Below are 24,496 nucleotides of genomic sequence, written 5' to 3'. Positions count from 1 at the left end.
TCAATGAAATTGGGTCACAAGGTAGTTCCCTGTTGGGGCTATCCAATGCCCTTTACCGCTTGTCGCTATGTTGCGTGGTTCTCGAGATCTTAGGGGGGGGGGGGCAAATTGCCCCCCCCAACAGGGCGCGTTGCTCGACAGACCCCTACGGGGCGCGGGTTAACCTTGGCTCTAGCTTGTCAAAACTGATCAAACTCAAAGTAAATAAACCACATCTTTAACCTTCCAGGCGGGGGGGACATTTTTTGCCCCCCCCCCCCCCTTTAGTTTTTTCGATATATCTCCAGAACCGCTGCGCCGATTGTCACCAGACTTTCAGTTCCCTCCCGTGAATAGCTTTTGCACATTTTGACCAAAAAATATCCAAAGGCTATGATAGGTTGGCCGCTAATGACGTTGGAGTGACGCCATTTCTACCATTTTCGACCCCAAAAAAAGGTTTCACGGGAAGAGCTGTCTGGCCTACAGCTTAAAGGGACTATCCCACCTTTAACATGGGGTTTGAGTTGAGATAGCCAAGTTTGCGGCGAGGTTCAGAAACCACTATCTATCTAGGTTGCAACCCCTGCGGCCTCTTGGTGTTGAAGAAATTCGTTCCCTTCATTTGAAAATGGGCCTTGTACAAGGCCCTATCTTCAACATGGAGCGACCGTTAGTGTGACGTCACCTCGTTTAGTCATTCTGATTTAACCCGCGCCCCACTGGGGTCTGCGTATAACACGCCCTACTGGGGGGGGGGCTATTCATAGCCCCCCTCCTAACTCCGAAACTACTGGGCCGATCGTCAAAATTCAAACGGTGTCTGATAGCCCCGGAAAAACTGTCGAGCGAAACCTAATTTCATTGACCTCGAGGTCACCGATGACGTCACAGGTCAGGTCAAAGTAAAAATTATTAGCATTTTGGCTTCTTCACGTTTTGGGCTCTGGCCGCCGTCCTACAAGTCAGATCAGGCTCATTTTTGGTTCACACACTCGTGAACAGATGCTCTAGATACTCTGAGGGTACCAAACTTGTACTTTGATTTTCAGGTCAAGGTCAGGTCATCACAGGTCACGAAAATATTATATCATCCGTCGGTCACGTGACACATGTTTTATGGTCCATTTAGGCCAAACATTTCGAATTTGATGTCGTCTGTGTCATTCGAGGTCATTTTGAGTCAAATTTAGCTCAGGTCAGGTCACTTTCAGGTCAAAAAAGGTCAAATTTTGAAGTTAAAATTTTTCAACAAAAAAAGTGTCTATTGGATGCAGTTTGAGCTCAGGAACACGATGGTGCTATTTATATTGGCGTACGATGTCAAATTCGTGCTGAAAAATTGATTTGAAAAATTAATAATTGTTAATTTTTTGCAATAATGCGTATAACTTGGCCATTTTTGAAGATATTTAGCTAAAACTTGCTAGAGTTAGTCATAATAGTGCCTTCTATCACATATATTCCGGTTTTTTCGAAAAGTCAAAAAGTTTTTGAAAAAAATGTAAAAATATAAATTTTGAATTTTATTATATAAAATTTTCGAAATTTTCAAAACTTCGAAAATCCGAGATAGCAGTTTGATAGCGCAGTCTATTCTGAGTCCTCTCATGCAAAGAAATTGGATCTAGCTTAAAAACTGAGCTCTTGGGAGCGATTGCCGTGGTTCAATGTTTTGCGTCGAAATCGGCCGAACATGACGTCACTCTGACGTCATTTCAAGCCGACCTATGGTAGGTACGAAGTTCAAATTTTGACACAAGGTGTCAAATTGATGCAGCCGAAGGTACTGAAAGTTTGGCGTCGATACGTCAAGCGGTTTGGAAGTTATTGCAGAAAAACGGGAGGGGGGGCTATAAATAGCCCCCCCCCAGTGGGGCGCGGGTTAAATGGGTTTGTTCGTTGAAAAATTGCTTAAAACTTGGTCTGAACTTTGTTGTGGTGCCTACAGAGTAAAAAGAATCAGCTTTATGACAGTATTGTGGCCTGGGGAAGGAGGTAATTTTGGGCTGTGACGTCACATATTTGAAAGTTTGTGTTTGGAATATGGGAAGCCTGAGATGTTTAATGAAAAATAAATGCCAGAGCCGTGTTCCTGGTCATCCAATCTATAAAGTCGGGCACAATTTAACTGGTTTTAACAACATTTTAGAAGGTGGGATAGTCCCTTTAAGAGACACATAAAAATGTTCTTAATTTCATTTGGTGGTGCAAATATTTTTTTTTCTTTCACGTCCCATCACGGGTTAAATTTGTTCTCTCCTATGTATAAAAAGTCCAGAGATATGTTGCCCAGTTAGTGAGCTACAACGTAGTACGAGGGGCGTTCAAAAAGTTATCGGCCCGACCATGAAGGAGCAGAGATACGACGTCGACTTATTAGACCAAAAATGTTCATTTAGTAAAATAACTAGCGTTAAGACAAAAATATTTCGCGCAGCGCTTCGCGAGAGGCCCCTGGGTCTCCATAGCCAAGTGGGTTTTGGACGCATCTGGCACGTCCAAGACGGCTGCTTTTGTCTCCTTGCTGTCAGCGAAGTTGCCACTGCTAAGCAATTTCCTTATGTTGGGGAAGAGGTGGCAACCTGAGGGTGCAAGGTACGGAGAAAAAAGTGGCTGTGACGACAACTCGAAGCCACAGTTCACTGCTTCGCTGATCGTCACCCTGCTCATGTGTGCTGGTGCTTGGTCCTGGATCAGGCGCACACTTTTAAACAGCTTCCCTAGTCTCTCATTGATATCTGCTGCTCGCTGCTGTTATCAAAGGGAGTTGTAGCATTCATCATTAATTGTGCGCTCCTGTTTTAGAAAGTTGACGAGCAGAGCCCCGCCATCATCTAAAAATGCAACCACTGTCACCTTGCCGTCTGACTTAAACACGTCGCACACATTTGGTGGCCTTTACTCAGTGTGCTTCCACTTGTGCAACTCGGTCACGCCCTGAGGGTCAATGTGTGACACCCACAATCCCTCCACGGTAACAAGTAGTTCAATGAACTCTTTTGGATCTTCGATATAGGGGCCAAAATTTTCGCGTTACGCCTCCTTTCGAGTTTGCCTTTCCTCTGGAGTCAGCAAACGGGGGATGCATCTTGCAGAGATCTTAAACATATAATATGCTGTCGAAGAATGGCTTTGAGGAACCTGATAGACAACTCCGCTTCTGCTGCGTTGTTTCAGATCAGAACATTTGTTATTTTTCACAAAGAAGTGCTTATTTTTCATATTTTCTTGAGTCAATGCTGTTGATGGCTGGCCACTGCGGGGGTGACCATTAATGATCTGTTGACCAAAATTGAACAGAGATGCCCACTTTTTGACGCTACTGTAAGAAAGACAAACCTCAACATGTGTTGGCACTAGCTTTTCGTGAATAACGTTTGGCGCATTTTTCTGCAATACATGAACCAAATCACTGTTCTCTTCTGGGCATCGCCCATTCTGACCGGGAATAGCAAACTATGTTACGATTAATTAGCAGCCTGAACCAATCACAGGGCAGATTGGTTAATGGCTACGTAAGTGGACATCCAAATAACATATCATTGAACACACCGCGTTGCAGGCCGAAATTCCAACTCCTTCATGGTTGGGCCGAGAACTTTTTGAACGCCCCTCGTATACCGACATTTTTATGTAAACTGCGTATTTTTTCATACCGTGCAAGTTTCCACGAAAATCCGTGCTAACACTGACCAATATTTTTTCTTCTTCCATTGCCAGATCCTAGGTCCGAATTTTATCCGCCGTGGATAAAAAATGCACAACGATGTTGCTCAGATGGTGATCTGCAGCGTAGTTTAGCGACATTTTTATGTAACTTCCCTATTTTTTCATACCGTGCTCATTTCCACGAAAATATGTGCTTATGCTGACTAACATTTTTTTCTTCCATGGCCAGATCCCAGGTCCAATTTTTATCCGTTTTGGATAAAAATACATAGATATATTGCTCAGATAGTGAACTACAGCATAGTATAGCGACATTTTTATGTAACTTCCGTATTTTCTCACACGGTGCCCATTTCCACGAAAATCCGTGCTTACACTGATCAACATTTTTTTCTTCCATGGCCAGATGTCAAGTCCAATTTTTATCCGCCATGGATAAAAATACATAAGTATGTTGCTCAGATGGTGAACTATACCGTCGTACAGCGACATTTTCACGTAAATTGCCTATTTTTTCATACTGCGCTATAACCCACCAAAATCCGTGCTCTGGCACTGACCTTAGTTGAGTTAGTTCTATGGCGTTGCCGATAGGCGGCGCTGGCGTTGCGTCCTATCTCCGCTGGTGTTTGATGTCATTTTGCAAAATGTCTGGGGAAATAATTTAAGGCAGTTTGCAAAATGTCTGGTGGGTCAGTGCCTAGGCATTTTGCAAGATGCCTGGTCGGTCAGGCATTTTCCAAATTGCCCAGGTGTTTTGCCAAATGCCCTACTTTTCACTTTGCCTGCAACATATGTATTCACGATCATGAGCGATCCACAACATGGCGTGGCGATGTAGGCTACTCCTCAGGTCATGCCCTGTTTGATTCCAGGAATTCCTCGGAAGCCGGTATTGAACGCAGTCCAGTGGTCGAACAGCAGTGCGGCGGCCACTGCGCCGCCCCCGCCTCAGGTCAGCAGCGTTTGCCCGGGGGAGGAGCCGGACGCCGCCACTGACGTGAGCCCACCGTGCACAGAGGAGTCGGCCGCCGATCCGGCCACCTGCTCCATCGTGGCCGGCCGCCAGACCACCATTGAGATCAACAGGGAGCAGATGGGTCTGGGACTGAGTGTCGTCGGTGGCTCGGACACACTGCTGGTAGGTGGACATTTCAGCCCCCCTCCAAAGTCATATTGCAGCATGGGCATGACTTTTCCTACTAGCCCATAGTGTTGCGCAGGCCCATGTCGTCCCCTATCTCCCTGTGTGTCCAAGTGCACAGATGACGTCACATGAAGGTGCGGAGTCAGGGGCGGAGCCTGGCGCAACGGCCGCCATATTTGAATTTGTTTTATTAGAATGTATTCTATATTTTGGGTTTCAGTCAATTGTTATCGATAGTTTTATGAACGGTTAGCTGTAATATCAGTGATTTATCAAGAAAAAAAGCATATTCTGCTTGCAATTTCGATTTAAGTAAGACCCGCGCCTAGATTCGAACGCACGATCTTTGGATTACGGCGCAAGCATCCTAACCACTACACTACCGCGGCGGCGTGGCAGCCGGCGGAAGGGAGGCTGCGGAGGCATGGGGACTTTTTTACGCATTTTTGGAAAAACTAATGGGTTTAGTGAAAAACGCTTCTTAGATAATTCGAAGAAAATTGTCTCGACTTTCCGATGATGCACTTAGTTCTGTGCTAGCTCTAGCAGAGTTTGTTCTACAGCGCTTCAAAAATCGCCCATTTGCATAGGACTTAAACGGGACTTCAAGACTTGCCCCCAGATGACGTCACGAGCTGACGTCACGATCAGGTAGAATCGCCGGACGACCCTACCTGGTATATAGGGCCTTGGTGTTGCGTGTTAAAATGCGACTTTTCGCACTCGGTTTTCAAGGTCTCGTACTCACTGTTCTTTATATGTAGGTAGCATTATACCTATATGAAATGCAAAATTGCTCAGATATCCAGCCGTCATTTGTATTTTAATCAGCGCCGGGCCGGTACTCCGCGACTTCCGCGCCAGGCCGGGGGTGTCTGAACCCACCCCCGCCTAAATCAGTTCCTGGGCCGAGTAGCGACTCATAGTAAGCGTCATTCGAAACAGCATAAGAAATAATGAAGAAAACACATCAGTCATTTTTAGGTAAGGTCAAAGGTCAGGTCGCCAGAGGTCATCAAAGGTCAAATTTTGTCACATCAAAGGTCAAACGAAAGAGCAAAAAGTAAACCATATATTCTGAAGGTCATCTCAGTGCAGTCTGCATCCAGCTGTTCACGCCTGCCTCGTGCATAATCGCAAATCATAATCATGCGATCATCACCGTATAGCGAGTCAGCCCAGCACGGCTCCTCTTGTCTTCTATTCGTCTTCTGTGTCTTCGTCTTCACTATCACTGCTTCCCAGGGTAACGACGACGCGCTCCAGCTCTTCGGCCACGTTCTCGTGCTGCCAGTAGCGCTCTTCGAGCACTTCCACGTGCCCATGCCGAGGGTGGGATGTGGGCCACCGCCTCTTCCACAAGCAGCTTGATGGCTCCCATGCTTCCGCTTCTGTTGCGTTGTCTCACATACGTTTTCAGTTGAGCCCATATCATTTCGATCGGGTTCAGGTCGCAACTGTAGGGTGCCAGCCTGACCACTGTGTGTCCTTTTTCTTGTGCCAGTTCATCCACATACAGGGTGACACAAAAAAAAGCGGTCATCACCAAAATTCCAATAACTTCGGAAGTTTTATTCAGATCATCACCAAACTTCGGCCACTTTAGGTCACACCTATGTAGCAGACATCCACCAAGTTTCAAGTCTTCACTACGAATACTTTTAGAACCCGCGCACCGACGGGGGTCTGCGCCAACTTCGCACCGACGGGGGGGGGGGCGGATGACCGCCCCCCTGAGATCTCGAGAACGAAGCAAGATAGCGACAAGCGGTAAACGGCATCGGATACGCACGGCCAAGATCTACAATTTTTACTGAGGTCATTTTCAGGTCAGGTCAAAGATGACGTCACAGGGGTCGAAAAAGTCAAAATGGCGGCGCTAGATATGGAGAGAGTTTTTCTCGAATTACTTTCGAATTAGTCAAGATAGGAACAAACTAAGGGCATCATCGTGATCCTCTCGTTAATCCGCATCGAATGATATATATGTTGACCTCGAAAGGTCAAGGTCAAAGGTTGACCTCAGGTCACGTGACCTCGAGGTCATCATGTATATCATTCGATGCGTCTTGACGAGCTGAACACAATGAGACCATCCACGCGTCTGTATCTTGTTCCTGTACGGAGTTATTGGCCAAAAACCTTTGGTGACCTTTGATGACGTCACATGACCTCACAGCTGCCCAACAGCAAAACAGACCTCAAGGTAGTGAAGGTTGATCGTATATGAAGTCATGTAAAGTATATGGGGCCATTCCGACCCGTTTTAGTGGTAAAAACAGGGAGTTGATTTTTCCCCCATTGACTTATAATGGGGAGGTCGCGAAATTGACCTGACCTTAGGTCACCGATGTCAAAATTCCGAGATATACAAATTGTAGCTACTAATGACCTAATAATATCCTGCGACTTTCAAAGGCCTCCGACATCTACTGTAGTTGTGGCACAGTGACAAAGTTGCAAAAAAGTGACTTGAGGTTGGGTCATTCAAAGTGACCTGGTGACCTGACCTTAAAAGGTAGGAAGTTCAAACTTGCACACCATGTGTAAAATTGATGAGGTTATAGTCATACCAAATTTCGCGGCGCTACGCGCCGCGGTTTTCCCGCTATTCGCGAAAAACCTCAGGGGGGGGCGGATATCCGCCCCCCCGTCGGTGCGCGGGTTAGTACAGTGTGTGTTTTACGGACGCTCCACAATGTGCTCCAGGTGAGCGCCCCGGCGCTGCAGGGCGTAGGCACACCTGCATCCGGCGGGCAAAGTTGCCGATAACCCGATAAGAATAACGTTTCAGGGGTACCACACCCCCTGAGCACTGTCTCCAGAGGCCATTGCACTCTGTAAAGTGCACAGCCATCGGGTTATCGACAACTTTGCCCGCCGGATGCAAGTGTGCCTACGCCCTGCAGCGCCGTGGCGCTCACCTGGAGCACATTGTGGAGCGTCCGTAAAACACACACTGTACTAAAAGTATTCGTAGTGAAGACTTGAAACTTGGTGGATGTATGCTACATAGGTGTGACCTTAAGTGGCCGAAGTTTGGTGATGATTTGAATAAAACTTCCGAAGTTATTCGAAATTTGGTGATGACCGTTTTTTTTTTTTTGTGTCACCCTGTAGTACGTTTTTGGGGGAGCGTGCTTATGAACCAGCTCCAGAAGCTCCACTTTGAGCATGTCGTCGGCATATGAAATTGTCAGTGTCTCTCACTATCCCAGCCGTGGGTTCGGCTTCGCCCGGCTCGTACCACACGCCTCGGACGCGGCTATCCAACTGTATTCCGCCTCGCGCCGGACCGGCGGCGACCGGCCGACCGGTCAGTCAGACACGCAGAGGCGCGCTCAGCACCACAGACACCACAGAAGGGCAGAGGCGCGCCCAGCGCCACAAAACGGGGGGACACAACACTGAGCAGGAATAGCCATTCCTGACATTTCCCCCTCCCGTGCACCCTCGCGACCGCAAATGCGCCACAGACACTTATGACTAATACACATCACGGCTAACGACAGGTTTCAAGTACATCACATGTGTTCGCCGCGTCCTTCCCGTTCGCGGATCTAAACAGTCAACATGACGCCTTCCTATCAAGTCCACCACAACGTGCACAGGTGACCATGGGTTGCACATTTTACGGGGAATGCCCTTACGCTCATCAAAGTTCCGTATCCGGACTTGGTCACCTGGTTGATACGTGGGCTCCCTTACCCTATGCCTCAAATCATACGCCCGCTTCTGGGCACGTTGGCTGTCACGTAAGGTTTCATGGGCCGCTCTGAGCGTGCCAGCCACCATACGCATTTTCTCGTGAATGTAATCCTCCGAATATTTGGGAACATGCGCAGAGATAAGCTGAGAAACAGGAGAATTCACATGTCGCATAAAATACAAGAAATATGGGGAAAATCCATGAGACGACGACACTTCATTATTCAAAGAAAAAACCACAGCTGGTAAATGTGCTTCCCAGTCAGAACCATAAGTTGCCGATAAAGTTCGAACCCTACGCTTTATATCTCTGTGACGCCTTTCCAATTTCCCGATAGCCTCGTGGTGCGACCCAGTAGCGTGTCTCCTACCTACACCCCAAAACCTGCACAATTCTGCCACCTTCTCGCTTTTCATATTCGCACCAGCATCCGTTTCGATACGCTGGGGAGGACCGAATGTCAAAAAATGAGTGGACAGAGCATCCGTAATGTCATCGGCAGTTCCGGATCCTAATGGGTAATACGTAAGAAAGCCAGTAAACTTATCGATGCACGTCAAAACTAGTGTCTTGCCTGACAGGCGACTCTGAGGCATATGGACCACGTCTATCACCAGCACTTCACCCGGACTGGTCGGATCCTGCGGTAACAGAGGAGGGCGCGGTGGTCCCCTGTCGTCCTTTTTCGCACCGCAAAGCGCGCAGCTCGCTACATAATTTTGACAATCCCTTCTCAGGCCGAGGTACCAGATGTTTCTCGTCAAAATTTCATATAACTTATCGGCTCCGCAGTGCGCCCCGGTAGAAGTATCATGATGCCGATACAGTATTTCGAAGCGTTTAGAAGTCGGCCAAACAATCTGAAAAGAGCCCTCAGAGGCCTTGCGGTATAAAATGCCATGCAACAATGCAAAATTGCCTATCTTTTCCCGCTTCAGAGCAGGAGGACAGTACTGTGGCCATTTCCCTGTTCTTAACCGAAAAACCAAAGCCCGGCAGTGTTTGTCATGCTTCTGATGCCATATCAGAGCAGCCGGCTCAATGTTGCAGTCGATAAGACAATCTGCAGTTACTGCATTCACCGTAACGCTCTGATCGGCTCTGTGACTGCCATGGTCGGCCTCTGCCACCGAGTCGCCCGCGGTTACGTCATGGGAACCGGGAACCGTCCCATCCGAGGCTTGCTCGATTCCGTGACTGCCACGGTCGGCCTCTGCGACCGAGGCGCCCGCGGTTACGTCATGGGAACCGGGAACCGTCCCATCCGAGGCTTGCTCGATTCCGTGACTGCCACGGTCGGCCTCTGCGACCGAGGCGCCCGCGGTTACGTCATGGGAACCGGGAACCGTCCCATCCGAGGCTTGCTCGATTCCGTGACTGCCACGGTCGGCCTCTGCGACCGAGGCGCCCGCGGTTACGTCATGGGAACCGGAAGTTGACGCATCCGGAACACGTTCGCCAATCACATGCTCAAGCGGCGCGCGTGCCGCCACACCGCGAGCTCGTGCCGGCATCGCGACACTGCCGCGCGTGTCATGGTCACGTGCCACCGGCGGCACGCCGACACCCTCCGATCGCTGCAGCCCCGTCACCTGACCGTCACGTGGGGCAGCAGCAGCCGGCTCGGCGACGGTTACGGTACCGTCACCGGACAGCCGCCCACCCGCGGTGAGCTCAACCGCCGCTCGAACCGCACCGTCATCAACCGTGCCCTCGTGTACCCGCGACAAAAAGTCAACATGCTGCATTTCTACAGCCCGGCGGTGCTCCACTACAAACTGAAACTGACCTGCGAAGGACCTCCAGCGCGCGATACGAGGATTTAACTCGTCACGGTTGGACAGGATCTGAAGGGCGCTCTTGCAGTCGCAGCACCATGTGAACTCATCTCCCGCGAGATACTTGTAAAATCGTCTGAGGCCCTGAATAAAACTATAGACTTCAAGCTCAAAAATCGTCCATTTTCTCTGAGCTCGGTTATATTTGCTGCCACCGTAGGCGATCACCGTTTCCACGCCATCCTGGATCTGACACAATACCTGGCCTGACCCAGAGAGGCTGCTGTCAGTGTACAAAACAAATCGATCCCCCTGTCTGGGATATGCCAAAACTGGTCCCGTCATCAACGCCTCACGGAGCGCCTGGAATGTCTCGTCCAGTTCAGTGCTCCAGTAGAACTTGGGCGAATTCGAAAGGTCAACCAGGGGCGCAGCTAGAGTCGAAAACGACGGAATGAATTTACGGAACCAGGAAAAAAATCCGTACAGCCTCTTCACTTCCTTTACGGTCCTCGGCGTTTTCAGATCTCGAATGCACTGAATACGGTCGGGAGCGATCGTGATCCCATCAGGTGTGATTTCATGTCCTAGATAATTCAACCGCGTGACTCCAATGCTGCATTTACCTGGAGATAACTTCAAACCGGCCGATTGTAGTCTACCCAGAACTGTACTCAGCAATGTATAGTGCTCGTCCATGCTGGCGCTCGTCAGGAGCACGTCATCAGCATATACATGTACGCCAGGTATATCCCCCAGAATCTTGTGCATCGCCATGTGCAGAAAATAGGAGGATTGCATGCAACCCATGGGCATTCTCTGGGGATAGAAAGTTTTGCCAAGCGTATGGAAGGCACAAATACGACTGGATGCTTCGGTAAGGCGCAAATTCCAAAACGCGTGTTTGATGTCAAGTGCACTAGCCACTTTCCATCCGTGCAACGAAAAAAGAAAATCGTCTATGTTCGGAAAAACAAACTTTTTCGGCAACAAGCATTTGTTAATACGCCTCATGTCCTGCACAATACGGTACTCTAAGGGGTTCCCAGCCTTGGGAATGAGCAAGATTGGGGAGTTCCAATCAGACGGCGGTCCCTGCTCAATTACCCCACAACGTTGCAAATCGTCCAACTGAGATCGCAGCTGGCTCTCTCGCGCCCACGGAATGGGATACGGCCTCACAAACTGTGGTTGGGCACCAGGCTGCAATTCTAAATCCACTTCCTCACCACGATAACTACCAATGTCTGCATAATTCCTTGAGAAGACACCTGAATGCGACTTGAGGAGCGCCGCCAGCTCGTCGCGTTCCCTCCCCGTGACCTGGTCCCCGATCTCGAAGCGTGACAGCACTTCATCGGTACTTTCACCCAAAAACTGGCCGTCGTCACCCGAGACAGCGTTACTTTCCATCGCCGGACCTGACTCGGCGATGTCAGACTCATCACAAAAATCAATCCCTCCTTCGAGCAACTCAACAAAACCAATGACACTTCGCCTGTGTAGCGTAACTAGCTTATCTGTTCTATTTCTAACGTAAACTGGAATCTCTCGGTCACTAAATGGCTGAATAAGTGAGTCGTGTATCTCCAGATTGTCCGAGCATTGCCCAATCATCAAATACTCGCGGTCGTTCAAAAGCTTTTGGTCGATTTTGATGTTCATACACATGGCAGTTTGCGCCGGCACTGACACAGGCTTGCTAATTCTAAGCTTAATCCTACGAGGCGCGTCAGAGGGAGAACAGTCTACAATAACGTGATGCGCCTGCAAAAAATCAAAACCCAAAATTAAATCGTGAGACAAATCATTAACAACACAACAGCTCCACACACAGGTCGGAGTACCACTCATCTGAATGTTCAAGGAACAGGTACCGATCACATCAAGATTGTGTCCGGAAACAGACACGAGGCGGACAGGCTTATTCAGCTCAATGTTAGGCGAGATCGTGTTCAGCACCCTAGCGTCAATAAGAGTCATCTGGCTTCCCGAGTCAATGAGACAATCGTGTACCTGGAAGCCATTTATGACGGTGCTGACAACAGGGAGCGATTTTACCACCCGTCCGCCACCCGCCCGTTTGGGCAGTGCCGTTTGAGATGTCCCCAGCCGCGACAGGACCAACATCGAGGCACGCGAGCTTCGCCAGCGGGCGAGCTGGAACGATACGGCTCACCTTCCCGGGCAGGACCCTCCCGGCCGCCGCGCCGCTCCCCCGCGAAGTCGCTGCTCCGATCCGCTCCGCCGCCGCGCAGCCCGGGGCGCTCCTCCCCGCGGTCGGCTCCGCGGCTCCCACCAGGCGACGGGCTCCTGCCAGCGGGGACGCGGCTCGGTCTCCGCGCGCCGCGCCCGGACGGCGATCGGCCGGACGGGGAGCGCCCGCGGCCACGCCAGGGGCGATCACCACCAGACCGCCACCGCGGCGACGCGTCGCGGCCGCCGGACGACATCCATCCATCAGACTCGTGCTCTTCATCCATCGAGCGCCAGTATTTTCTTGTAATTCAGTGTTTGGGAGTGTTTATAATGGCTTTGGTCCAAAAGAGGCGCTTTTCAATTTTCTCCCATTGACTTATAATGGGGAGGTCGCAAAATTGACCTGACCATTGGTCATCGATATCAAAACTCTGAGATATGCAGAGTTTATCTCAGTATAGTTTACAGCGCGGAGCGCCGCCGTTTTTGGCACACCTTATAATACATCAATTCTACACATGTTTTTAAACAATTCAGACCAAGGTCATTTAAGGTCAGGTCACCAGGTCACTTGAAGTGACCTCACCTCATGCAAAGTTTCAATGTCCGCCATAGCTACACCAAGTGACCGATCGCTTCGAAAGTTTCAACGATTGCTAAGAGCAATAGTATGTACAAAATGTATTATAAGGTGTGCCAAAAACGGCGGCGCTCCGCGCTGCCGTTTTGAGATATTTGTGAAAAACACAGGGGGGGTGTTCAAACACCTCCCTCCCCAGCAGGGCGCGGGTTAAACACCGATGATGTACCGTTATGTTAAACGCCATGCGATTGACTAACCGGCGCCGGGCCGGTGCTCGGCGCCACCTGCACTGGGGGGGGGGGGGGGGGGTTGAACACCCCCCTTCTCACTCGGCTCCTGGGCCACGTAGCTACACGCCGTAGGCGGCGTTCGAAAGAGCGGCAGAAGTAATGAAGAAATTATATCGGCCACATTTTAGGTCAGCTCAAAGGTCAGGTCAACAGAGGTCACCAAAGGTAAAATTTCGCCACTTTCCAGGTCAAACTTCGATAATTTCGACAAACCAGCGCATAGATTAGGAACGGTTTAACGTGCAGGGGCCAAAAACTGCCAGAATAGGTAGATGGTTTTTGCGGGAACTGTTTTTCTGCAATACCTTTTGACTCAAAACATGCACGAGATTACTTTCAGCAGCATCGTGTTCCTCTCGTCAAGGCGACGCATCAAAAGAACTATAAGTTGACCTCAAAAGTTCAACTTGAAAAAATTACCCTAGGTCAAGGTCATGACCTCATGACAAGGTCATGACCTCAGGTCAATGTCATGACCTGACCAGAAAAGGTCATTCTGCATCAGTCGATCCGTATTGTCGAGCCAAACACATACATATAAGGTTTTTTCATCGCTCTAGCATGTCTCTGTTAAAAGTTATTTGCGAAAAACTGTAGGATACCATTCGTGACCTGAGATGACCTCAGGGACATAAAGATGGGTCACGGGTACCATTTTCCGGTTCAGTTTGTCATGTCTACTTGTAATTCGATGTTTGAAAGTGATTAGAATGACGTTCGGCCAAAAGAGGCGCCTTTCAATTTTCTCCCATTGACTTATAATGGAGAGGTCGCAAAATTGAATTGACCTTAGGTCACCGATATCGAAGTTCCGAGAGATACATTTTGTGTATCATTATTATAATTATTGTATACATTATGTGTATTGTGTATACTGTTGTTTTATCAGTTGCTCAAAGTTTCAAAGTGATCAGTCACTCGGTGTAGCTGTGACAGGCATTGAAACTTTTCATGTAGTAAGGTCACTTGACGTGATATGGTGACCTGACCTTGGATGACTTTGGTCTGAAGTTTTTACAGAAGGTGTAGAAAAGATGTATGATAAGATGTGCAAAACACGGCGGCACTCTGAGCCGCCGTTTTTTAGATATTCGCGAGAAACCGGAGGGGTTGTTTAAACAGTCCCCCCCCGCAGTGCGTGGGTAGGGGTATGATCAAGGATGAAGGTGTTACATATCTATGCACGTTTGCCTCATTTACCTACATATGCACACCCACCAATATAATAGATTTCTCACGGTCTTGATGCCCGCTTCTCCTCGTCGCCTGCTCGGCACCGGTCCACGCGGCACCCGCAGCGTCGATAGTCGGCCGGTGCAGCGTTCAGAGGTATCGTGTTCCCGCCTGCTCGGAACCATTCCCCTCGGCACCCTCCGACCGCCCGCAGCGTCGATAGCCGGCCGGTGCAGCGTCCAGAGGTATCGTGTTTCTAAGGGACTTAGTGGCATTCCACTCTATTTCCTGGTGGCTTCCAAAAAACCACTGCCACAGCACCATTACCCCATCTAGTGGCTGACTTGTTAAATATCAATTCACCCGGCGTCAACCAGAGGCATTATGTACCTTCCGATTTTAGACGATGCGATTTTGTATGATACGATCATCTCGTTTTGTAGGCTGCAATTTTGTATGATACGCGTTTGTTTGATCTGCCATTGTACGTTCCAATTTTGTACGTTCTGATCATTGTTTGATTTGCCATTGTACGCTTTACCCATTGGACGGTAAACTTTTGTACGTTAGGATTTTGTACGCTGCGCTTTTGTACGTTTGGGCTGTCCCCTACCTGGCCTGTTTTGTAGGTTTTGCGCGCTGTATGTTGCGATTTTGTATGATTTGAGGATTGTACGCTGCGCTTTTGTATGCTTTGATAGCCACCCATTTTTATTTTAGAACAGCGATGTTCGAAAAAAATGTCACACTTAAGAAAGCCTGCCTCGTCACCTCTCACTACAAACACTTAAACGGTCCTTATATAACATTCGTATAAATATTAGGACTGTATGGTATAACACTAACAGTGCAACATATCTTACTTTTTAGCTAAAAACCCTTAAAATAAAAATATCATTTTTGCTCTATAACTTTAACAATATGCATTTTTTGTTAGCCTTAACTTTTTTTGCTGGCGTTACCTTAGCTGCCACGCTGAAGGGACAAACAGTTGAGCATTTTATTGTGAATAATTTAGCCGGAAACGGGGTGGCCGGGCTTCCCCCGCGCCCGGGCTTCCCCCGGCTTCCCCTAGTCCCTGGCGATCTGCCGGCCGGGGCCGTGTGCAGCCTGCTGCCTGCTGGATTTGACCAAGTGCTTTGATGTGATAGACCACTCAAAACTCCCCTCAAAATTATATCTTCATGGCATTGATACTTCTTGGTTCTCGGCTTATTTATCAAACCACACCCAGAGCGTCAGCTTCACTGACGCCCGGGGCAGAGTTCAGACCCCCACCCCGCTGCCCAACAGCATAGGCGTGTTTCAGGGATCATCTCTCGGTCCTTTGCTCTACTGCATTTTTGCGAACGATCTCAGCCTGGAATCTTGCTGGAGATGCTACAGTTATCCAATATGCGGACGACACCCAAATTCTTGTCAGCGGCAAAAAAATCTGAAATCAATCAAGTCTTTCTCCGCATGGAAAATGCTCTTTCTTCTCTTGACACCTGGTTTAGAGCCATGGGCTCAAAGTGAATGCCGCCAAAACACAATTGATGCTGTTGGGAAGCCCACAAAATCTGCGTATTTTAAACAACGTCACAGTTACCTATCGCGAACACGTTCTGAGACCCCAACCCGAGGCAAAAAACTTAGGGTTTGTATTTCGATCCTTCATTGAGCTGGGATCGCCATGTCTCCATCATTACTAGCCGCTGCTTTGGAGCTTTGACTGGTCTGTCGCATCTGTGGGGGCACCTGCCCATGGCTGTGCTCTCCGCGCTGATCTATGCCCTGGTCATCTCTCAGTTACGGCACTGCATCTCGGTTTATGGAAATTGCACAAAGAGTAACAATTCTCGGATTCCAAAAGTTATTAACTATCCCGCTAAAATGCTTTATGGCCGTAGAAAATACGACCATGTTTCAGATTTCCTCAAAAGACTGTGCTGGCTCAGCGCGGAGAGCATGGCCTCCTACCACACCTTATGCACACATCATAAAGTGCGCGGCGCTCTGGCGAGCCCGAGCAGCTGGCAGCTGGACTGGCCACTGTAACTGAGGCGCGCGCGGCAACACCTGCCGCGCGTGGCCGTACTACGCGGCAGGACAATCTACTGTCAGTGCCCCGGTCTAGGACTGAGATGGGCCGCCGCCGCTTTACCTGCCGAGGGTCAGCGTTATATAACGATCTGCCGCGCGACCTTGTCCAGCTGCCGGTGCCGCCGTTCGGTCTCCACCTCAAGCGTCATCTTAGCCATTTACCTCCAGACTGACGAACAGAGTGTCCGGGCATACATGTGGGTGTGTGCGTTTGTGAGTGTGTATGCTCACTCGAGTGTGCTTGGATATGTGTTTTTATGTTTTACATGTTTTTAAGACTTGACAAGAGATGGTAATAGCCATCATTAGCCATGGATTATCTCAATACAAGTATGAGTATGAGTATGAGCGGTGTTCAATAAGACGGCCGAATGACGCGACTCTCCTCCCCCATCCCCGCTGCAGGGAGCCATTATCATCCATGAGGTGTACCCCGACAGCGCCGCCTCCAAGGATGGTCGCTTGAAGCCCGGTGACCAGCTGCTCGAAGTAAATAGCGAAAACTTCCAAGACGTCTCACACAACAAGGCTCTGGCATTGCTGCGACAGACGCCGGCCAAGGTAAGGGCGAGCGGGTCGGGTCGGCAAGGTTTGCAACTTATTTCTGTCACTAGCCTTAGGCCAAAGTGTACGGGCGTTGCCAACGGGGTCGTTGGGGTCGCGACCTCCCCACTTTTGAAAACCGGGGGTGTCACCCCCTGCACACACAGTTTTTGCGATGCTATGATTTTTTATACTATGTTCCATGCCAAGCTTGCGGTCGGATTTCCTTTGGCATTTTGCTCCTCCGTTCAATATTTTGCGTCTTTGAATGTAAGAGCTGCATATACAGAAATCACGCCAGGGCCTCCTCTAACATGTTAACTGGGGGGGGGGGCTGCTGCCCCCCGCCCCAGTGGAGCTGAAATCGCGTCACTGGGGGGGGGGGGTACGCAGTTAAGCAAATCACTTAGAAAAACGAGGAAATTTAACTATAAGCTTACTCAACAAACAATCCAGACTACATATCTCCACGATCACCACGTTACTAATTTTAGTTTTCTTATATCGTTGCTTTCTTATCTACAGGTTTTTTTTTACAGATCCGCCTAGGATGAGCCGCGGAATGAGGTCAGACATTGCAGATTTTATAATCGAACGCTGACTGAAGCCCGAACGCGGCATCACTTTGAGAAGGAAACAGCCCGAACGGTAGCCCTGTATAGTCTCAATCAATGAAGCGCTTACGGTTCAACACGGAGAAGTATTATGTTGTTTTTTTTTGGGGGGGGGAGACGGTTTATTCTTGAAGAGGAAATTTTTCTACGGTCAAATAAGAGTGCGGCTGAGCTTTAGCACGTAAAAGTTTTCTCCCAGTGTTTGGGACTAGCAGCGATAAGCCCTCTCACTTATTGAGGGGTATGATAGACCCCACCCCTAGGTTTTTTGCAAATAACTCACATAAAAAGTTCCCAGCGTGGCAAAAGTTTTAGTAGTTTTTCTCGTGATTTCTTCAATTCTACACATTTCCTGAAAATGTAATTACCCTGTTCCCTGACCCTCATTCTCATTGATCTGTGGCCTGTTTCTTGAGTCATTTTCAGGCAAGTAGCTTTTTTAGGCAAGCGCCGACATTAGGAGGGTGAGCTGTTTTCATGCAGGTAGCTGGGGCGTTCCACGACAGATCGACCAAAAAAATCGCGAAATAACACCCTACCTCTCATATTTTGATGAAATTTCGTCTATGGGGTTATCTTGTCCGGCGATTCGTGTTGTGACATTTTCAATCTCATTCGTTGAATACTTTGGGAGATATTGCCCCAGGCAACTTAATGGCTACCATAAAAACTCTAAGTTTCATCCGCAAATATTTAGCTAAATACTGATTAGATTCATATAAAACTGCATATCATCACAATAAGAATTAACCAAAGATTTTGGTGATATCAATTATTTTTGAAAATTTTGCTCTTTTAATTTTTTAACATAAAATTGATTTATAAAAATCAAATTTTGAGAACGTGGCCATCTTTTTTTACAATTTATTTTTGCAGCAAAAGTCTTGTCAACGCATTGACTTTCAATGATGAAAATATTAAAAACATGTTTTTCCCCTAAAGGTCGCTATACAACATTGAATTTCGTCGTACAGTGAAAAAAAATAACAATAACTGTCAACCGGTCTAAACGGAGTACGGTGAAATGTGATCAAGAGCTCATTGCGACGCTGTTAATTCTTTTTAAAGATGCTTAAGACACCTACGAAAGCTAAGTTAGGACCCAAAGATCCAAAAACGTCATAATGGCGTATTGTTTTCAAGAGAGCGAGGTTTAACCCCCTGTGGCCGAGGGAGCGAATGCTGATCACCTTTGACGGTTTTCTCATCACTGCTGGGGACGCATTGGCGATAGAGTGCTGAAACCGGAAAGTTATTACAAGTTATCTAGTTGATTTATCTTGTGACATCAAATGAACTTTCATATAAGGTCACTTTACTGAACTATGACGTCACGTAAGTGAGCCTATCTAATGCTTAAAAATGTTACTATTGCGAAACGCCAAACAATAGTTTACGGAGAGAGCGTATCTAATTCACGCATTCTCTGCAAGGTCCGATGCTTTAGTTTTGCTGGTGGGCCTTGCGTGACGTCATAATGACGCTTTATGACGTCACTAACGCTGATTGAGTCGAGAGTTTTTCGTTAATAGATTCCTAACAAAATGACGACATTGAGGGGAGGGACATCAATGTACTGAGAATGAGCTGTCGAATCGACAGATACTTTTGCCGTAGGTCGGTATTATCTCAATTGACGAGTTTCGGGACCTGAAATATTTTGCCAGATAACGAAATGACGGCTCTGCGACCATTTAGGGGATTTATTGACCGAAAATTGGATCCCTGCCTCAAGGCATTTGACCTGACCTCAGAGGTCACCGGTTGCTGGAATGATAAAACTTGGTTTGGAAGAGGTCAGCTTAAGATGTTTTCCTCAGGTCGAGGCCACATCAAAACCGCTGAGGTCAAGAAGCTGTTCAAATGAGGCCATTTCAGCCGTTTTTACGACGGATATCAGACGAATCTAGCCAAATCTTTTACTACAGCTATTTTCATAACGTAATTTTATTCTTATGCTTGAGTAAAAAGTAACGACTGATAATTTGATAAATAAGGTCAATAAGCAACTAGCGCAACCTAAGCTAAAAACAATTAAGAATCAACTATGAACCAAATTTGACCAAATCCCATCAAATAGGTATCAGTTAATGTGTGTCAGATAACCGTCGTGAAAACGGCTATTGTAAGTATATGATTCAGTTCAGCAGGGTTCCCTGAGTTCACTGGTGGCTTATTCGACTCGTTAGATAAATTCCATTCAGTCATTGACAAAAAGAAAACCGATGATCTCACACGACCGTACAATGTAACGGCATATGTATATGGCGCATTGCAAAGTCCTCAATGCAAAACCTAAGAATCGCTCATCGCAAAAGTGTATATGAAATCACGATTACAGGCGTTTGAGATGGGCTTGGATCATTTTCGGCATCCAAATAACAGTTCAAATGTTTCAATATTTCCCATTGACTTATATTAGTGAAGTCACGTGACAAGCTTGACTTCGGGTGAAAATTTAGGAAAGTTAGGGGAATTGATGTTGTGAAATCTCAAGAGCCGTTACTGCCGTTACTAGTGTCATCCCCTGCAAAAGGTTCCCTTACACTGAGAGTACAGTGCAAAGCTGCAACTTTTTGCATTATTCCGAGGTTTATTTGTGACGTCATATGTCAGTAAGCTGACCTGAGCCTGTTCTGTTGGTGTCAACAGATTCGGAATGTCAACTTTCAGCTCTCCAGCCTTACACCACTGCAAACAATATCGAGAAAACCGTTGGGGCTGCAGTGCACATCAAACCCTCCCCTTCGGCCGGGTGGGAATAAAAACCTACTATGAAAGTGAATGTTACTGAAACATGGAGCATCCCAAGCCACTAGCTACCTCGAAATGCATTAATTTCAAAACGTTAGAGATGCTTCCAGTTTCAAGAAAACAGAATTCAATATCGGCGAGTTTTCAAGTACTTGTAATTTTTTCACCCCCGCCCACTCTGACCTGGTCACGCCCCTGGCAATTGCAATCAATTACCTTCAAATGCCGCATTTTGGTACTCAATTTTTTTTTGTGGCAAATTTATTCATCAAAATTACTGAAAGTCCGTTATTACAAGGACAGAGCGAACTTCATGCGATTACTAGCTAGAGCCTTCAGCCTTCTCCTCATTTAACTCTAACACAGCCTCTGCTCTTATGAACGGAAGTTGTGTAGGCATGTCCGGCCACAATGTCCGATTAGCAATTTTGATAATTCCTAACGTTTCGTTGGCGGATCGAGCCGGACGTTTTTTTCGGAGGGGGGGGGGGGCAAATGGCCGAAATGGCCCCTTCCTTTCCATGCCCCGCGCAATGTTAAAACTCGGGTTTTTGCGGGGGGGGGGGGGTAAACGGGCTTTGGGGGGAGCATGGCCCTACCCCCTGGATCCGCCAGTGTAACGTTTCATCAGTGCAAGCTGCTTAGAAGCATATCAGAATTACATGCGAGGCGGCCGATACCTAGCAGTGTTCAGCTCAATTTTTTTCCTGCCTGAACAATGTTCGAAACTACAGCGAAAGTGAAGCAAACATCATTCAATAATCGCATGCCTGGTCTGTTAGTGTGAGTGCCAGGCTTTTATTTCTAATTTTCATGAAACAGTTCGAGGATATGTGGGTAGGAGAATGATTGGCTCTGGAAGGCATCACCAAATGTTCCCTTTTATTACAAACATTGTCGTAAACAAAAAATTATATAAAAAGTTAAAGGCAAAACATGTCTCTAATTTTTTGGACATTAAATTTCCATATCCAGAGGCATCTTTTGGCATAATATTTTTGTCAAAAATTAAATGGCCACCTTTTGAAAATCGAAAATCAAAAATTCATTATTTCAAAAAATCTTGCAATTTTGAAAATTTTCAAAATATTTTGGTTAGATAATTTTCTACTGTCAATGAGGATTCCAATGATATGCATATTAATGTAGGTTACTGGCTATATTTTTTGATAATACGAGTTTAAAAGAGGGTTACTCTGGGCATTTTGAAAAATGCCTCTGGCTATAACTCGTAAACCCTTCGTAGTATAACGCTAAAAATAAGAGATTATGAATCTACGGTACGGATAACCCCATAGACGCAATTTCATCAAAATCTGAGAGGTAGGGTGTTATGGCTTGGTCGATCTGTCGTGGAACGCCCCAGCTGTTGGTTTCCAGCGTTTGGGAAATCAATACCTAAGCCCTCACACTTTCTGCGGTCGCTTAGATTCCTTACGCACTGCTGTGCCGTTTAATACGTTTTAATAAAGGCATTTTGTTTCATTTTCGGAATGCCAGAAATTTTCGTCGATTTCGGACGCTGCGGGGGATATTTACCCCAAATGTCACCCTGCCCGTGCCGGTCTGGATCTACCGGTGTAGGGTCAAGTGCCAGGTGGCCTACTGTATCTTTTTTTTTTCAAAATAAAAATAAAAATCATGGCATCAGGGCTGTGACGAAAAATAAGTGGCCTAAGTCCGATGAAAAAACCGGATTTGGGGGTACTCTAGGTTTGGCTTCTGAGCCTCTGCCCCCCCCCTCCCAGTGAAAATTCCTTAGAGGAGGCCCTGAATCACGCACTGCTTTCAGCTAGGCACTTCGGCCGCAAGCTTGGAACGAAACAGAGAATAGCTATTATGTCAGTGAAGTGGCCTCCAGCATCAAAAGCACTCAGGACTCAAAAGCACTTTCTAGAACTGCATCAGATGATATCCCTGCCATCAGCTGTGAGCCGCGATGAGGTGTCAGCGCTGCCATTAGCAAACTGAAAAGTTCTCGAAGCTATTTAGTAGGGGAGAGTGGGGTAAGATGCCCAGGGTGGGAAAGACGCCCCATCACCTCTAGCGGCGAAACAAATAATCGAACCTGGAAATTAACGGTCTTAGCGTAAAGCGGAAGCCTGTCTTGTTAACTGCACACAAATTTGCGAAGCTCAGTTGGGCAATGGCTGGCTGGTGATTGCATGTTTTTTATTTGCTGCTTTCAAACAATATTTTGGTGTCAAAACATTGTAAATATCAAAGCAGGTAAATAATTTTTAGGTCCCTTGCTATGGTCGTGATACATTAACATGCGTGTACTGTGTCCCGAACAGTTTGTTTCAGGGTGTAGCTTTATGGCTAACAAATTATACTGATATAATGATACTTCGGTACCTTGGGGAAAGATGCCCCCTACCCTGATGGGGAAAGACGCCCCCTCCCTAAATCTGTAGGCTGTCCTTCAAGCAACCCGTCAAATCATTTATTACATACTTGTGATGAGAAAAAAATGCCGATCTGGGACTATTGAGAGTCCAGTACGGTCGGGTGCTCCCCCCCCATGCCGGTCTTTTTGGGCGGCATCTGACTCTGAGAGCCCTTACGACGGCCTCTGTTGGCCCCATTATTGGCTCCAAGGCCCCTCACGACCAGCGGCGTCACCACGGTTTCAGAACTTCTAGGGACACTTTTCCAGGGCGTCGCCACAAACCTTTGCTTGAGTCTGGTCGCTAATACCCAACTACCCCAAAATCTGCGTTCCTCGTTGGATTTCGGCCACTTAAGTTTCACAAACGAGGGAGAATCTATATTACTATTTGTTTGGGAAAAAACGAAGAAGTTACGCGGCAGTAGGCATATTTTTCAATCATGAAACGCGTGCCCACATCCAGTGGCGGTCGCAGGGGGGGGGGCATCAGGGCCATGCCCCCCCCAAGGCAAATCAGGGGGGCATCATATCATTTGCCCCCCCCCCCAAACAACCGATGGGCCCCCATGGGCGTATGGGGCCCTGGCCCGTATTCGATTGTCACGAGGCTCGAGAAACCCACGCCAGCTATTAACAGCTCCCATACCGGTGTTTGAGGGTCCTACACTGACCTCTGAGGGCCCTTCAGTGGCGGTCAAGCGCCCACATTGACCGCTGAGGACCCACGTTGACCTCTTAGGGCCCTCCACTGGCCTTTGCGGGCCCTTAAACCGGTCTCAGGGGCCCAACCGGCGGCTGAGGGCCTCACACAGGCTATGGTGGCCTCATTTCTGTCTCTAGATTAGCCTTTAATTGCATCTGAGGGCCCCGCACTGGATTCTGAAGACCCGATATCGGCCACTAAGAGCCCGGATCGACATATGAGGGCCCCTCTTGGTCTTTGAGGGCCCTCAGCTGGTCTCTGGGGTCCAACGCCGGCCTATGCCGGTCTTTTAGGGCCACACACTGACCTCTAAGGGCCCCATGCTAGCCTGTAAGGACCCACATTAGCATCTTAGGCCCCCCGCACTGGATTCTGAAGACCCAATGTCAGCCTCCAAGGGCCCGCATCGGCCTCTGAGGGCCCATCTTGGCCTTTAAGGGCCCTCCGCTGGCCTTTGGGGTCCAACGCCAGCCCATGCCGGTCTTTTAGGGCCCCACACTGACCTCTGAGGGCCCTATGCTGGCTTGACACATAGTTATTAGCCTCTATGGGCCCCGCACTGGATTTTGAAGACCCGATGCCGGCCTCTAAGGGCCCGCATCGGCCTCTGAGGGCCCATCTTGGCCTTTGAGGGCCCTCTGCTGGCCTCTGGGGTTCAACGCCGGCCCATGCCAGTCTTTCAGGGCCCCATTCGGACCTCTGAGGGCCCATGCTGGGCTGTAAGGGCGCACATTAGCCTCTGAGGGCCCCGCACTGGATTCTGAACGCCCGATGCCGGCCTCTTAGGTCCCGCATCACCTTTGAGGGCCCATGTTTGGCCTTTGAGGCTGGCCTTTGGGGTCCAACGCCGACCCATGCCGGTCTTTTAGGGCCCC

The 24,496-nt window shown here is 48.2% G+C and overlaps 1 protein-coding gene across 1 annotated transcript in view; it reads left to right on the top strand.

Annotated features, from left to right (window-relative positions):
* Positions 1-4,332: 4,332 nt before the first annotated feature.
* Positions 4,333-24,496, top strand: part of LOC122389603 (multiple PDZ domain protein-like) — a 40,981-nt gene continuing 20,817 nt past the window's right edge. Inside the window, exons 1-3 of the mRNA XM_043381777.1 lie at positions 4,333-4,339; positions 4,527-4,792; positions 17,021-17,176. Of these exons, the coding sequence (XP_043237712.1) occupies positions 4,333-4,339; positions 4,527-4,792; positions 17,021-17,176 (429 nt within the window). The remainder of the gene's footprint in view (positions 4,340-4,526; positions 4,793-17,020; positions 17,177-24,496) is intronic.

Source organism: Amphibalanus amphitrite, unplaced genomic scaffold, assembly GCF_019059575.1.
Source record: "Amphibalanus amphitrite isolate SeventyFive unplaced genomic scaffold, NRLGWU_Aamphi_draft 000364F_arrow, whole genome shotgun sequence".
In the NCBI taxonomy this organism is placed as follows: domain Eukaryota; kingdom Metazoa; phylum Arthropoda; class Thecostraca; order Balanomorpha; family Balanidae; genus Amphibalanus; species Amphibalanus amphitrite.
The sequence above is the reverse complement of the archived record's forward strand: the minus strand, read 5'-3'. Positions and strand labels throughout refer to the sequence as shown.